Genomic DNA, 16,537 nt, shown 5'->3' with positions numbered 1-16,537 from the left:
ATTTGCCGCTCCAATGTCAAGATTTAATACTGTACCAATTGCTCTACTTGCATTTGCTGTTTACTGGTTCCAATGGAAAACATGGCAAACAAAAAATACTTATTTGACAGGACAACTAATGGGTATTGACTTACCAGCAGTGGATCAGAGAAATCTGGAAGATCTGGAACTAAAATTCCCACGAGTGCACACACCACTATGAGCACAGTGCACATGCCCAGGACCACCACAGGCCAGTCAGCGATGAGCGCAGCATAGCTATGGGAGAGGAGCAGGGAAAGGTGCTACAGCAACAAAAGCTGCACACAGAACTAATCCATACTTCTCTCAGGAGCTTTTCAGATCAGACTATTATTTTTCCCCAGGATTTTGACAAAAAATGCAAGCTTATCCATGATTGCAAGACACTAGAAAAAGATGATTTGTCAAAAATTTAGTGAGAGAAAATGTCACTACTTGGGATCTCTTTTAAACTTATGCATTTTAAAGAAAAATATCCAAGAAAGAAAACGATCTGTTTTAAAGTAGAACCCAAAGAAAACACTTCCTCTATTTTTAAAATAGTCATTAAAAAAATATTCAAACCCTACATACTCATGATCCATGAAATCTGTTATATTTCAAAGATGCAAAGGGTTGGCAACATGATATATAAACTAACATTAACTGTCTAGTCTTACAGCATAACATCCATCCTTGGATTTTAACACCTAATTCATTCTAAATCTTATGAGTGTAAGAATTGTTATATGCAAACCTTATTTTCATTATTTTTGTAAAATATTTTTATTTTTGTTAATTCAAGAGAAATTAAGTGAAATCAAGAAATCTTCATTTCTAAATGATTTTTCTTACAATAAAGACTTGAATTCATAGAGTTTATGTTTCAAAAGCAATATTGTTTAACATTGAGAGCAAAGAGTGTATAGGAAGTCCCATAAAGACATTAGAAAAATAATTACAGGCTATGAATCCTATACAAATGGTCCCTGTACACATTAAATATTGATCAAGATCTCCACTCTTATTTCCTCATCAACTTCAAGCGGCATAACATGAAAGTTTACTGCAGAGAGCTCCTTTACTTATTTCTACTGTCTTGAAAGATTATGGCTCTTTTTCAGTTTTAAGAGCAACTTGCTAATTAATCACAATACAATTATCAGCTTGACTGAAATTTTCTGTCCTGCTGCTAAGAAGGGAGGGATTGTCCATCTCCCCCCTCCAGGTGTGGGCTCCTAGTGCTCTGACTACAAAATCAATGGCATATGCAAGCTTATTCCTGTTTTTCCATAGCATGTGGAAATAGGCACCTCTAGGGGTCTAAGTACAGCTTTGAGGAGCAAGGAAATCCAAAGCACTGGGTGTTTCTCCATTTCCCATTAAGTAAACATGGAATAATTCTGACGTGCTCACACAAGAGGTTAATTAGCAAAAGCTTGCAAAGCAATCTGAAGTCAAAGTTTTCATTAAAGTCAATCACAAAGGGGCAGTTTGCCAAATGAGCAATTGTACAAAGCAGAAGTGAAGTAAATGACCTAATAGAATTTTCCTATTTATAGGGCTAAATGTTTTTCTTAACTCCAAGCTAGACTGACTAGCTATTACAGACATTTGCTCTGAAGTCATAAAAGTTATACCCAAAAGATTTATTTTCCTATTCATCACTAGTGCCAGATTTACCACTTTGACATGTTGTCTCTACAGTTCCATTCTCAGCTGAGCACTTTTAAATTGGGTAAATTCTTTCAGCTGTAAAAGAAACTCTGTCCTAAGTGTTTAATGTGATAATAAGCCACATACAAAAAACAGCGAAGTGCTTGTTTACACCTGCAAATTTCTCTTCTTTCTTTTACCACATACTGAGATAAAGATAAGCAAAACTCACATGGGCTGACAAGAGGACTGACAACTCTATTTTTAATTTTACCTGTCTGAGCATTATTTATGCTGCTCAGGGCTCCAGCTCCAACCAAGTTGCCTAAAACCAGCCTCAACCCCAACCCACTGTAAAGAAATGGAAGGTTTTAAATTTTTTTATTCATTAAAAAACTCTAACATGAGTTTAGTTACTTTTTGTTTCTCTGTGAGGAGGAAGCCACCACCATGACAGATTTGGCATAAACGACCACTTGCCTGAAAATGCCTGAATCCAAGGAAAATGCTTCAATCAATTCCTCAGTTGAGGAATTGTGGAGGAATGGCTACAGGGTAGAGGTCACTCTGACATACTTTTGTTAGCTGACCAAGGACTGAGAAAGTACCAAACCCAGCTAATCTGAGTTTCTGCACCTGTAAGAACTTGTGTCCTTGAGCGTAGCTGTGGTACGATAACAGTAATGAAGATGAGATGTGAGAAACAGAAATGTAATTTCTCAAGAATGAGGAAGAGCTGATATTGCAGTATAACCAATAGATTGCTTAGCTTACAGAATATGCTTGAGCTTATTACTTGTTGTGTATAAAAGTCTGGTGCTTATCAATAAATTTGGAGCTTGCTGATTCTCACATTAAGAGTCCAAGACTTCCCTCACCGTGACAAGGAATCACATTCAGAAAGGATATCCTTAGTGCTAAGCACATTCTTTAGTACTTTTTTAAATCAGGATAAAACCTCCCACTTTTGAATGCCTAATTAAAACTATTTTTTGTTCGTGCAATGACCTAGACATACAGCCACACTTACACCTTGGTTTTGTTTCATCCAAAATATTCCAGCACTGAATGATGAACTCATGTAAGTTTGACACTGAGTGAAATACCATTTTTTATGTCACGGTTTTACACACCAAAAAAAGGTTTGATTTTAGTAGTATTTTTTTTTTAAGTTCATGCTCTAAGTAATTCAAAATGCTTAGGAGATAGGGTAATTCAATCTATATTTAGCACAACTAAAAGCATCTCTGTTATAAAGCAATTTGTCTAAAGGTGATCCAAGACCTCAAATGTTTTCTTCAAAAGGAGAAGGTAAAAAAGAGAATGTTTAGGTTCTTTTCCCATTTTAGGCATAATATGTGGCTACTGAAAAACCTTTCAATTCAACTCCTATATACAGATGTTCTCAGGTTCAACCACTCCTCAGGTTTGTACAGACAGAAATTTACCATAGATAGTTTCTGTATTGTAAAAAGGTCACTATAAACAATAGATATTTGTATGACCCAAATCATATCAACACACAGATTCTGTAACTCAAATACTTACATATTATATGACATTTAATAAACAGGCCTGCTCTTTACTGAAAGCAAATCCTAAAGATGGGCTGTGTTTTTAATGTCTTTTCACTTGAGATGGTTTCTTATTGCCATTCTGAAGCACTGACAGTTTTAGATACAATGGTCTGTTATTTTTTCTGGCCATTCTACAGAGCCTATATAATCCAAACCCAGTGTTCTAAATTGCATGGGGGATTAGAAGAATTAAAAACTACTATGACAAAATTTTCAGAACTTGTCTGTCGGGTTTGTTTATCACTATTGATGATACAACCAAGCCATTTCTCAAAGCAGTCCTTAACCAAAAGACTACTGAGGCATGGAGTATACAGGCACAGATTGTAATAAAAATGCCTAAAATAGTTGAAAACAAGAAGCACTGAAACCTGCATAGATTTTAAATTTCTGGCCTAGTATTAATGAGGAGACTGCTTTTCTGTCTGTAAATCGAGCCTGAGTTCGGATATCCTGCATGTTCTATCCCCTTCCTGCTCCCCTAGGATTCACAGATGTGTTTTTAGGGACTTTAAAGAACTTGGCCCTGGCTACTTGTTTCAGACTTTATTTAGAGACCATTGCAGATCAATTCTTCTAAATGTTGTTTGACCTTGCTGATAGTATCTGGTTTCCCATGGCAGTTGCAGAAGTTTACTACCTGCTGCCTAAAGAAATACTTACAAAGTCTGATTTAATTTGAATGTTTACTTTTTTCTTTGAATATTCCTTAGTCTTGCTTTGTATGGGGAATAACAGTTTGGCCTCACCTCATCTACCACCTTTATAATTCCACAAACCACAGCTGTGACAGCACTGAACCGTACCTTTTTGGTAACTTCAATGGTCTGGCTGGCCTGAAAGAAGAGAAAAAAAGAGAGTAATTAAGAATGCATGAAATACGCATGCACACACCAATTTGTTTAATTATTCTCATACACAAGTAAGAAAATAAATTATAAAAATCAGATATTTTAGGATATTAATTATTTTGAAAGGCTCACAATCATATTCAATTGAGTCTTTGCAAACAAGTAGTTCAGAGAATAATTACAGCTACAGACAGCTGGGTTTTCAAAAGTGGAATTTTATGCAGCTGATTTTTGGGATTACTATTCCTGAGGCTTTGCCAGTTTTCAACAAGAGACCAAATAAACTAATACGATAAAAATTCAATGCTATTGAAAATCATGACAAAGTTTGCATATGATGCAAACAGACAACCACAACACCATGTTTTGAGTGTCATTCACAAAACTTCATAGTTGTCCTTTGTAATTTCATTTAAAAAAATTATTTTGGCCATAAATTCCGTCTTGCCATAATACAGGAAGTAGAATAACACAGGATGCCTCTAAAAAATATTTTTATCCAAGTTTTTGTTACTTCTTAAATGTCAAATATAAAGTATATTATTTTGAGAAGGAGGTAGCAAACCCAAGTGAAAATTATTCTAACACTGTTCAGTGTGCACTTCAATTTCTTAGCTACTGGACCAGTAAGATTCACCTAAAAAACATAAACACTTAAAAAAACATAAACAGTAAACATAAACAATCTGCAAGTCATTTCAAGAATGTGACATAAAATCACTCCGAAGCTGTAACCATACAATGGCTTCAGTTAAGATATGGATTTGTTTTACCACCAAGGACACATATAATATTACTTCTTCTAAAAAGTATGGAAAGCACTGAGTTAAGAAGCAGGTACCTGCATAATATAGATCACTTAGTAACATCACACTGAGGTTGCCAAAGCATAGATTTGCATGCTTTCACATAGATAAACAGGTCAGACGCCTCAGAGATTTTCAGAAAAACTTAATCCACTACATAGAAATGAAATTTGCTGTTCTTCAAAGTAGTAAGAGTTTTTTACTACTACACAAGAGTAAGATTTGCTCCCTTCAGCCACAAGAAAATTGGAGAAAAGCAGATTCACCATTCTCTAGCCGCAGAGTAACTCAAGGATTAATGAAAGGTAAAGACAAAGATTTTCGGTTGAATGCAGCCACAAAAGATTAAATTTATGAAGTGTCACCAACCTTCAGACTAGGTGCACAAATCTGACTTCCAGAGGTACAGAACATACCAAATTTTCCAATTGATGCTAAAAGCTGCTGGTAGCACTACAACAGACTCACCAGCAGCCAGAATGTAGAGAAACCCAACTGAACTGAGTTCTGAAATTACTTTGAACAGTAAATTCCCTGAGGCTGAAAAGAAGCTGTGGCAGGCTTGGGGGACTGCTCATTGTCTGATCTACAGCCTCAACCACCAAATCAACTTTTCCCAACTCAGGCTAGACTGGAGGATCAGAAACCAGGTACTGAAGTCAGAACTCACTCAAACCTGAAGTGAACAGTAACAGGACTCTGGATGAAGACAGACAGACCCTTTAACGAGCTTGCACCAAGGCAGAGGACACGCTGAATGTGCCTTCATGACTGTATGGAAAAGGGGGCAAAGTCACAGTGTTGGGAATAACAATTTTTTAAACTGCAGCATAGAATCCTGGGTTTGATGAGAGATGAGAGTAAAATATAAGCAGACATACTTACTGTTAGTAAGGTAATTCAAACATTAATTTCTAGCTTTCATTTGTAAAGATCTGAATTTTCATATATATTCAGTCACTTGTTTTTGTCTGTGCCATAATAGGCTCTGCCGTGAGTAACAGTATCAGGCAGCACTTTGGCACAAGCAGAGCCACCCAACAACGATTAGTACAGGCTTTGTATTTATGCTGACTTGTATAAAAGATTCTATGACAATTCCGGTTTATATTAGCAGATTAAATTGTTTTCTTCTGCATGGGGACTACTTTAAAATTAAATTTGTCTAATTTGGTTTACACAGTGGGTAAAAATACCAACACAGTCATTCCTCATCCTCCCCCGGTCCCATCAAAACCAAACTACATTTCCCTCTGTTTCCTCCACCTGCAAAACATATTCAGTGCTGAACAAATGATGATGATTAAGTTCTTCAAAGCTAGGCAGGGTTAAAGGTCACACATGCTATCAAACTGTTTTGTTTTGAAAAGCATGCATTGAAAAAACCTGGGTACACTCGGGTAAATTCCAGCAGGGTAACCAATCCCTTGCAGCTGTTGTGATGACTTTATTATATTGGTCAATAGGAAAAGTTATCCCTGAAAACTATGCCCCAAAATTCTTTAGTTATGCTCTAAAATACAGCAATGCATGACAAAACCAGATCTTTCCCACTTAAGGAATGTTGCTGTACCTAATTTTTGAAGTGCTATACTTTCATTGAGCCAGTTTAAGTAACACCATCAGCCTCCAAAAAAAAAAAAAAAAAGAAAAGCGTGGACAAAAAGAGCCCTTATCAGTTCTTGTGCGAAAGAAGTGGTGAATTCCACTCTTTTGCTGGGACAAAAGCCAAGTTGATCTGGGTATTAAATTACCTTTGTACTTAGTTCCCGTAAGTCTGATAGCAGAAAGTGACAATCACAGTTGTTGGCGACAAGACCAGCACAACCAAGTTACTGCACAAACTACAGTCACTGATAAAATCTAATAAACACTCTGCACCAAGAGGGGAAAAGGAAAAGAGGAAGAAAAGGACAGGTTCTGTTCTAGCACCATTTACTGTGAGTGTCAGCCACTGCTCAACACATGCTTTGCTTCATCCTGTCCTTTCCTAGCGGCAAGTTTTGTCTGAACATCACACAATTAAGAAACACATAAAGAAAAGATAAATTGATTGGTTAAAACCCCCAGATGTTTCTCAGTATGAAATGCATTTTGATGCCCAGCATCCTTCTGTGTAACATGCTGAAAAGGAGGAATGGTGTCTTTAAAAAGGGCTGCTGTAATATCAGCAAATTTACTCTAGGAAATAACTGAGTATCAGGAGGATTGATCAGCTTTGGACTGGACTACTACAGCTCCAATTATTCACCTTTCCAGCATAAATAAGCACTTAACCTCAGTGTTTCTACTGGTATTTTGAACAGTGAACAGTGAACAATTTGTTTCTGTGTGAACAAACCTACTCGAATAGGGGCAGTTCACAGGTATAAAAAATATGATTGCTTTAAATATTTTTCAATCTGAGAAAGATAATCACCAATTCTTGAGCTCCCTGGAGGGGAACATGCTGTGCCACATGGCAACATCCTGACTTTGGGTTCCCAGGGAAGCCAAAGCCTCCTTTTGATTACAGCACTGAATGAGTTTTCTCATGGAAGTTAATACGGTACATCATAGAGGGGAGTTTGATCCTAATTTCATATCACACTGGAAAACAAGCTTTTGGAAATCCTATGTATTATTAAATCTAGTTCATAACATTCATGTCACCTGGACATCACATGGCACAAGGCAGTATTTCAAAACATATTCCACAGCACGGAACTTAATAATAACACTATGGCTGATTTACTTCATATGCAGCATGTTTCATTAATCTAATGCATTTCAGGGAAATACAAACCTGAATGTGTCAGAGGACAACAAAAGTATCTAGATATTGCAAGGCATTTTTTTCAGGCTTTCCTCACAAACCGCGGTTGTGAGAAAGGTATCAATCTAAGCAACCCTTTGGCCTCACACCCTAAAGAATTAAGGCTTGCTGCTTCCTTAGTGGGTGCAAGAAACCATGCAGAATGTAGCCATAGAATAGAAAATTAGGAAAACAGGCTCTGTTTTAAAGCATACTTTGAAGAGTTTTCTAACTGTTGTGAAACACCCATCATTTCAAAGAAGTGTTAAAAAGGCAACTATCAATAACCGAAGAAGTTGAAAGAGATATTAATATGATTTTAAATAGGAACATTCCTGCTTACACTGACAGTAATGTCGGTTGGGGTCTTTTTTTGAGTCAAAAAGCATCAACGCATTCCAAATCATACCTTTGAACTAACTTATCCAAACATTACCTTCCTGAAATTCCTATTACAATTCTGGATACTGCCCTGGCTAAACACTCAATTTCTGATTTATGCCATTTCACTTAGCTGCAATTAATTTCTATTTCACCATGAGCAGATGTAGAGACTGGAACTTGGATATAGAAAGGCTTTTCCTCTTTTTTTCTTTGGAGGAACAACAAGCCAGTTAGACTTTAAGCTGAAATCAATGCCTACCAGCCTGACATGGGGCAGCACAAAGGCACTGCCTGTGATTGCTGTGCCCTATTTTTAGGTGTAAGGAAACAACAAACAGCATTGGATAAATCCAAGACTGTCAGTGTGGGTGCTTCTCCTCTATTTCACTCCTGGGAGACAGGAGCTAAGGGTAGCAGAGGCTGCTCCCCCAGCAATGATATCCAGCACTGTCATTTTGGTGCTGAGCTACACAAAATCTTGAAAATAAATGCACAGTTTACTGATATTTACCATAAAAGGATTTACTCAATATAGAATCATAGAATATCCCAAGATGGAAGGAACCCATTAAGATCACTGAAGTCCAACTCCTGGCCCTGCACAGGGCAACAGATTCATTTTGCACTCTTGCTTTTCACTTAAAGATTCACTGGAAGCAAAAACGGTAAATAGCAATAAATAGCTGTATTTACTGGAAAAAAAAAAGACTCTCCTGTCCAAGGATTATGAGGTGTTTAACCTCAATCCTTTATTTTGCCAGAGGGAAACTATTCCCTTTGTTGGTAGATCTGGTTACCTGAAGTGATAAAACATAGCTTTTGGTCATTATTATACTCCTGGATAAGCGAAATCCCTGCAGGATAGAACGAGATATGTATCATATTGTACATTCTTCATCAGAACATACAATACAAACTAAATCCCTGCACAGGAAGAAAATCCTTACGTTTTCAGAATGTCATTGACCCAAGAGAGCAATTTGAATTGCTCCTAAATATCAAGTTAGCTTTTGCTGTTATATCAGACGTAACACCTTTGTGCTTTATCATTTTAACAATCACTCAGACAACAAATCCAACAGATTAAATTGCCAAAAAAGTTTTTATAAGCCTCCCAATTTAATTTTTTTGCTATGATGAGCAGTTTTCCATTATTTTAATAATGAATTCTATCCAGATGTTTTTTAAACATGCAGTGTTCATTGTATTTGTCGGCACTGGTTTAGATTTCTAAGGAACAGGACAACCCACAGCAAAATGATGTTGTAGAGGAGACAGAGAATTCCGTTTTCTGGTAAGTTGCTTTTTTAAGGTTTTATTAAATCAAAGAAGAATGCAACTAATTTTCATGGGGTTTTCCCCACATAAAATATCAAGGAATAATCCAAAAGGATTTAATATTTTTTAATGTCTAAATTATCAGGGTGAAATTATCTGAAATTAACTGCTATTTCATCCCAATAAATGTGCAAAATGTCAATGCAACTTTTCTTAATGTTGCAACTTTTCTTAATGTTGCAACTTTTCTTAATGTTGCAACTTTTCTTAATGTTGTACACACGACTGTTCTTTTACTTAAAATTAAGCAAAATGTAACTTAGCAGACCAAAAATCTATATGCTATTTGGAAACTGTATTACAGATGTCAATTCACATTTTTACAGTTGAGACATCAAGCTTCATAAAAGTTCCCATCTGCTTTTCTTGTTGTGTTCTTACTTACCTCTTCAGTTCCAACTGAGCATCTGCTCTATTTTCACAGCAAATAGGAGCAAATAAGATTGCCTTTCTGTGAAGAAAGCAACTGTAAGGAAGGTGTTAACAGTAAAATTATTGTCTGACTGATGCTTGCTCTTACTGATTTAAATTCAGCATAGAAGTTTAAGCTTTACTGACCTACAGCATGCCCACTGGATAAAACTCCATGAAGTGGGGCAAACTCTGTATCCTTAACTAAGCCAGCATTTCACTCACTCCCTTTCTGCTATAAAACCAATATTAAATTTTATTAACCTACTCTGCAAAAGTAACAGGGAGTTTTGACACCTCCCATGGACAAAACTTTGGCTCATGCCAGAGTACAACAGGGAAATATGTTTCCATCAAGGCACCAGAGATGGAAATCCTATTAACAAACTAAATGTATTTTCATTTGCAAGTTTAGTAATAGTACTGTGAGGGATGTCCTAAGAAGACGGGTTGAGGACTTTGGACTTGTCTAATTTGGAGAAAAGGAAGCTGAGCAGTGACCTCATTGCTCTCTACAGGTTCTTGAGGCAGGGAAGTAGAGAGGTGATCTCCCTGGAATCCAGTGCTGGGACATGCAGGAATGGTTCAAAGCTGAGCCAGGGGACATTTAGACTGGACATTTCTTTATCTAGAAGGTGGTCAAACACCTGACCAGACGCTCTTAGGAAGGTGCTGATGTCCCAGTCCGGTCAGTGTTCAAGAGGCATTTGGACAATGCCCTTAACAAGATGCTTTAACTAGGTCAGCCCTGAATGGGTCAGGTGATCTTTGCAGGTCCCTCCCAATTGAAATAGTCTATTTAATTCTAACCCTGTATAACTCATTATATACTAAAATGAAAATTTCTATTAACTTATAACACACAGGTGATTTTAAACTGAAATGATCCTATTATAATCATCTCCAAGGCTGAGGAGACTGTTGGGTTTTTCCCCCCATCTCCTTTTCCTCACTGCTCTATAGGGATGGTATCCACATATGAGCCAGGATTTACTGACCAATTCTTCAGTTTAAGGCTCCTTAGAAACCCATTTTTGGAATACTGACTTCTAATGTCTTTCCTCTTTCATCTTCAACAACTGACTAAGTATTATCAACCACTAGGAAAGCTGGCTCTTTTTCTTTATAGCATCTGCTTGGTTCACCTGTCTTGAAAAGGAATTAAATCATCTTCTCTGTAGAAAAATCTGAGAGCATATGAAGGAGCCAAGTCATACAGACCCTCCAAACACTTTTTATGTATTCTTGTTTCCCTAAACTTTTCTCCAACAAGTGTAGCCACTTTTAAACACTGCTCCAAAACTGCCAACAAGATTGCCATCAAGCATACTTCAACTGGATTCTCCCTCCTTTAAATGGCAAAGTTTATACACAATTTAAAGTATATACTTCTTCAAAAGGTTTAATTGAAGCTATATATATATATATATAGCTATATATATATATATATATATATATATTCCTTAAACTTTTAAAGCACTCAAGGCAGGACTAGGTAGAGCACTGCCTGGCAAATTAAACAAACGTTCTGATCTGTTAAAGAGAATTTTAAAAAAGCTTAGTAAAATACCACCATGAATCATTATTTGAAAACAAGCCAACAGCTAATTTGGAGCAGACTAACATTATTTCAAGATCTTTAACAAGTCTAAAACCATTAGTCTTTTCTCTTTTCGTGGTAATTACAGTGAAATTAATAGAAATGTTCTGGGATTTAAATGATGACTAGAACAGTTTTCAACATTTTTACTGGCAAAAAGTCCCTTCCTTCAAAATATTTTATTTCAAAGCTGTTTTTATTACACTTCCCAGTTGAATGGAGCAACACACGGTCATGGCCACATCTTGGATTTCTCTGACAGGAAATTAACATGACTCAAGGAATCACAACATACACAGAAGAAAACCCCCATCTCATGATACCACCGAGAATGAAAATGTCCAAGAGTGCCTATTTTTATGATGGTGTCTCTCCAAACAGGCTGAAGTACATGTTCCTATAGGTATTAAAGACTGACATTAAGCACATGGAAGTTTGGCTCTGGAGTAGGGAGACTTGGAGTGTCATAAATCACACATCAACTGATACATGCTTCAGTCTTCCTTCCTGTGCAGATATAAGACTTTGTGATTGTAAGTTACCAGGGAGTTCAGTTTTGCTCTCATAAAACCTTCTTCAACCAGAGAGCTTTTCTAAAGATAGACTAAAAACACTTAAAATTTATCCAGATTATTCATCTAACCATGGGGACAAACAATAGTTTTTACCTTTCCGCACATTTAATCTCTTGCAGCAAATGAAAATATCGTTACTTCAGATCTTTGTTCTAAATTTAGTCAAATATTTCTCTTTGGTGTTGAACTCCTGTTCCAATATCTGTGAATTTTGTAATTTAGAATGCTGTATCTTTTAAGTGGTATAAAACAAATGTCTGTTCAACACAATTAATACATTTAAAAGGATTTAATATTCAATTGCACAAAGAAGGCTCTCTAGCTTTTGCTAGTGCAAATGAAAACTTGTACATATATAATGCAACATTATCTTCTGGATCTCCTGACATGAAATTTGTTTTGTATGCTCAGTAACAAGCAAGCAAAAAAAAAGGAAATATTTACTGAACATTTAAGTAGCTAAATGCATCCAGTATTGTAGCTAAAACCCCAAAAAAGTGCTCTAGGATTGAAGAGACTACAAAACAGATTTAACATAATCAATGTTCAGCAGAATGTTTGCAAAAGTTCATCCATTTGACAGAACAAACTAAACATCCTTCAAACTGGAAATGTAACAAAAATTTTGAGGCAAGGCATCCTATCAACATGCTAGAAAACATTGGAGAAGTGGCAGAAGTGATGCAAAGCTTTTCCAGTCCAGTACATAAATCTATTTATGATTTTACTAGAAAAGAACCGAAACACAACCTGATTTGCCAAATGTGAGACTAAGCTCTCTGAAATATCAGCAGGATTTCTAGTTGTAACATCCCTTACCTCCACTGGTCTGTCAGTGGTACCATCTCAATTCTATTTTGCATTGATAGTCCAGTTTTTAAGAGATTTCTTTATTCAGTAGAATCCCACTGCAATTTTTGTGTAGCAAAATCAATGCCAAATTGCTCAGGTACCCTCTGTATGCCCCTCTTGCACTATGTTTAGGGGTTTTGCTTTGTTTTGCTATTCAAGCACCACTGACCAATTAAAAGCGTGGCCATCTATTATTATTCTGGAGATGAAGACAACACTGAAAATATCAGAGAGGAAGAACAAGTAATTTTAGAAAAAGTTAGAGACAGAAACAATGATGGTAACTCACAAGGAGCTTTCTAAAGGTGATGCTGGTAATTTTGCACTTTCTCAAAACTTTTATGCAGGAATATGCTAATCTTTCAAAACCCATCTCTTAAAGAGTGATGAAAATCAGGTCATTGGCCATGCATAGTTTAGATTGTTGTTCTTTGTTGTCTGGTGTTGTCTTATTCACATTTGAACTTTACTACAACCTCCTACTAAATTAAAAGTACATGAAAACAACCATACATCATCAAAATATTCCAATAAACTGACATAATTTTGGATGTTGTGGGTTTTTTCTAAGTGTACATAAATGCTCAGTTTTAAAAGTCATCTCAAATCCCACACTAATTAGTCCTTTTCCAGAACAAGCACAGCTGATGCTGGTTTTCCAGTCAATTTAGTACAAAAGAAAGGAGCCATGTTTTTTTACAGTTTCCCTCCCATAAAGCTGAGTCTCCCGCAGCTTTACATCTTCTAAGGAGAGCGGTTCAAAGGCCCAGCATATTGCTAGTTATGAGTGAGCTCCTCTGTTGTTCAGGGAAAGGTGAGGGATACAGGGCACAGGAAATTCATCTTCAAGCACACACAAGACCTGAATTCCCTAAGGAGCAGAGCCTACACAGCAAAACACAGCCAGGCTGGTCCTCAGCTGCACTCAGACCAAAGTATCAAGCACCACATTCCTATGACAAAATTGCTTGATTCCATACAACCTGAAGTCTAGACCAACACTAATGTTTAATTAGTACAATTCCAAAGCCTGCAAAAATCCCCTGGACAGCCCAGAATGACATTGTTTTTTTTAAATGCATTTAATACTTTGTTAGCCATGCTATTTTTAATTTGGTCAGACACCAAATTATAAATAGCATTTTTATTTGCATTCTGGTCTCTGTGTGTCAGCTCTTTGCTTTCAGTTCCAGAAAGTACAGCAAGTTGTTTGCACTGCCAACAATGCACAATATTTATCATGGGAAGAGTAAATGAATTAATAAAACCAGAATAAAATTCTTAAGGCATCACACTCAGAGATCATGCAAGACTAATGTGTGAAAATGAAGAAGCACAGCTCAAATTAACTGACATGAAAAATTATTTCAAAGAAAGAAAAAAACCCGGTTCATTTGGTCACAGGGAAAACCTACTTTTCCACACATGCTCAACAGAGAATCCCACATTTGGACTCAGATGGATGCATGAGATGGCTTCACATTTCTTTTTTCTCAACTACATCAAAATCCCGAGTATGCCATTGGGTTGTTAATGCTTCATAATAAGGAGAACTCCTATTCTGGCATAGAAAAAATGGTTCAAATGAGAAGAGAGTCGGAATTTGTTTTTTTCAGGAACTCCTGATCTATAACATGAACCAAAAGATTTGCAACACCCTGAACAATGAATTAAATTATGGTCACAGTATTTGCTTTTTAGTTGCTAAAGGTTGATAAAACATTTCAGAAATCCCACTTCCAGAAAACTGACCTAAAGGTTTCCTCTTAAAGATTCCTATTTCAATCTTCTTAGGGGAAGGCAGAAAGGCTCCTTTATTAATTTTAACTCATTATATGCACGTGTGTTTTGTAGAAAAGACATTAGTATACAATTCATATAAAAAGTGAAAACTAAAATATCTTTTAATGCATCAAATAAAGCAGAAGCTAACAACTTTTAAAATAGGATAGGCTGTTAAAAAAGCTCAGTGGAAAAATTTTTGTGAACAGTTCATGTTGCCAAAATGAGGCTATTTGAAAATATTTTATACACATGTATATGCAAAATCAGCTCTGCAAGCCATGCAGAATGTACTAGATAACCATTAACCTTTGCGTGGAATCAAGCAGGGAACTGTTTCATAACAAAGTCTCATTATTAAGATTGTTATTTGACAGACATTCCCTTGCCTTTTGAAAAAACAGGAGATTTTATTTTTTTCTGGTTCTAATATTTATGCCAAATAACTGGAAGGAAAAATCTAAAATGGGTAAGAGGCAGCTGTAGTGTTCTATCCTCACTTCACAGCTTTTTCATTTCTACAGAGCTTTGTTTTAAAGTAATAAATGAAATATAATATTCACTCATGTCTGCATTACTGTTTGAACAGTGTGTGGTACAGAACGCTGAGACACAGCAAAACCCAGATTCCCAGAACCATCACATAAATCTGCAATGCCAAAACACTCCAAAAGAGTTTTAAATTGAACTGAAAGCAAGATGTACAATAAGTCTGGATGCATTACCAGTTTCCTGATGTTGTGTTTTGGCTCTTTAGAATATAAATTGGTCTAACAAGCAAAAGCTTTGAATCCAGCAATTTAAACTAACTAAGCTTTGGGAGCTAAAACCTCCAAAGTAGGCTGGTGGGGGATGAGGAGCAATTCTTAAATTTTATCCAAAGTAAGGATTCTGTGGGGCTTTAAACAGATTTTATTTTCCTGTTCCAGCTTGAGATGATTGCATGATCATAGGGAGATCATCCCATATATCCTTTCAGCCCGTTTTTTTTTATCACAGATAATTCAGATGCTTTTCAGAACAGTTTTCCTTACTTGTCTGCTTTAGTCAAAAGCATCAACAGTATAGTCTAAAAAAAGTAAATAACACAAAGCAGGTTCACCTTGAGCCAAGAGTGCTTGTTTGAATTAATTGGTTTGATATTGTGAAAGTGCAAGCACTGCACACACTGGCTGTCTGGAGAATTTTCCTTAGCAGTAGCACCAGCAGTTCCTTCACAGCTCCCTGACCTCTTCTGCCCTACCTTTTATCTCTGAGTCCACAGACCTAAGCTTTCTAAATTTTATCACCAGAGAGATTCCAGCAGAGTTGACATCAAGATTAACAAGAACACAGGGAGCTTTTAACTGGTGTTTTCCCACTAAAAACTTCCCATACATGTCTGAAGGAAGCAATCCAACTTGGCACCAGAGATACCACCAGTTATTCCATGCCTTCCTCAATCCTGAGACAACTTCCTAAATGATCTCCACACATCCTTCCTCTGCCACTCCTACTGACATGCATACATTCCTATATGAAGAAGAGGTTTTGAAAAATACCAGGAAACATTGTTAGAGTTTTCTGGCTTTTTTAAAATGGTAGTATTTAGTTCTTTTAGAGAACTATTCAACTGTTCACTATTTATTTTATCCTCCTTTCAACCCACTAAGCATGCTACTGGGCTGCACATTTTTACTTTTCCCTAGGGACTCCTAACTCAGTGCTTCCAGTCGTTATGGCTCAATCTTCATGCTTCTTTCACAGCCTTACTTGGTTGGTTTTTCCCATTTCTACCCACCCTGATGAAGGCTGCTGATGACTACAGAAGCAGCAGCAAAGGAGGGACAGTAACTCATATCTTCCAGAGTGTCTAAGCTCCCAGGTTTCTTGAGATACATAAGTGCATTCCACAAAAACAGATACTTCAGC

At 36.6% G+C, this 16,537-nt stretch overlaps 1 protein-coding gene across 2 annotated transcripts in view; it reads right to left on the bottom strand.

Annotated features, from left to right (window-relative positions):
* DISP1 (dispatched RND transporter family member 1) overlaps positions 1-16,537 on the bottom strand; it is an 87,492-nt gene that overhangs the window by 11,844 nt on the left and 59,111 nt on the right. For both annotated transcript variants that reach the window (XM_084202921.1, XM_084202922.1), the window contains 2 exons: positions 4,040-4,069; positions 135-258 (listed from right to left, as the gene is read on the bottom strand). In XM_084202921.1, the coding sequence (XP_084059047.1) occupies positions 135-258; positions 4,040-4,069 (154 nt within the window). The remainder of the gene's footprint in view (positions 1-134; positions 259-4,039; positions 4,070-16,537) is intronic.

Source organism: Fringilla coelebs (genome assembly GCF_963513975.1).
Source record: "Fringilla coelebs genome assembly, chromosome: 3".
Lineage (NCBI taxonomy): Eukaryota > Metazoa > Chordata > Aves > Passeriformes > Fringillidae > Fringilla > Fringilla coelebs.
Note: the sequence above shows the minus strand (reverse complement) of the source record. Positions and strands in the feature narration are given on the sequence as shown.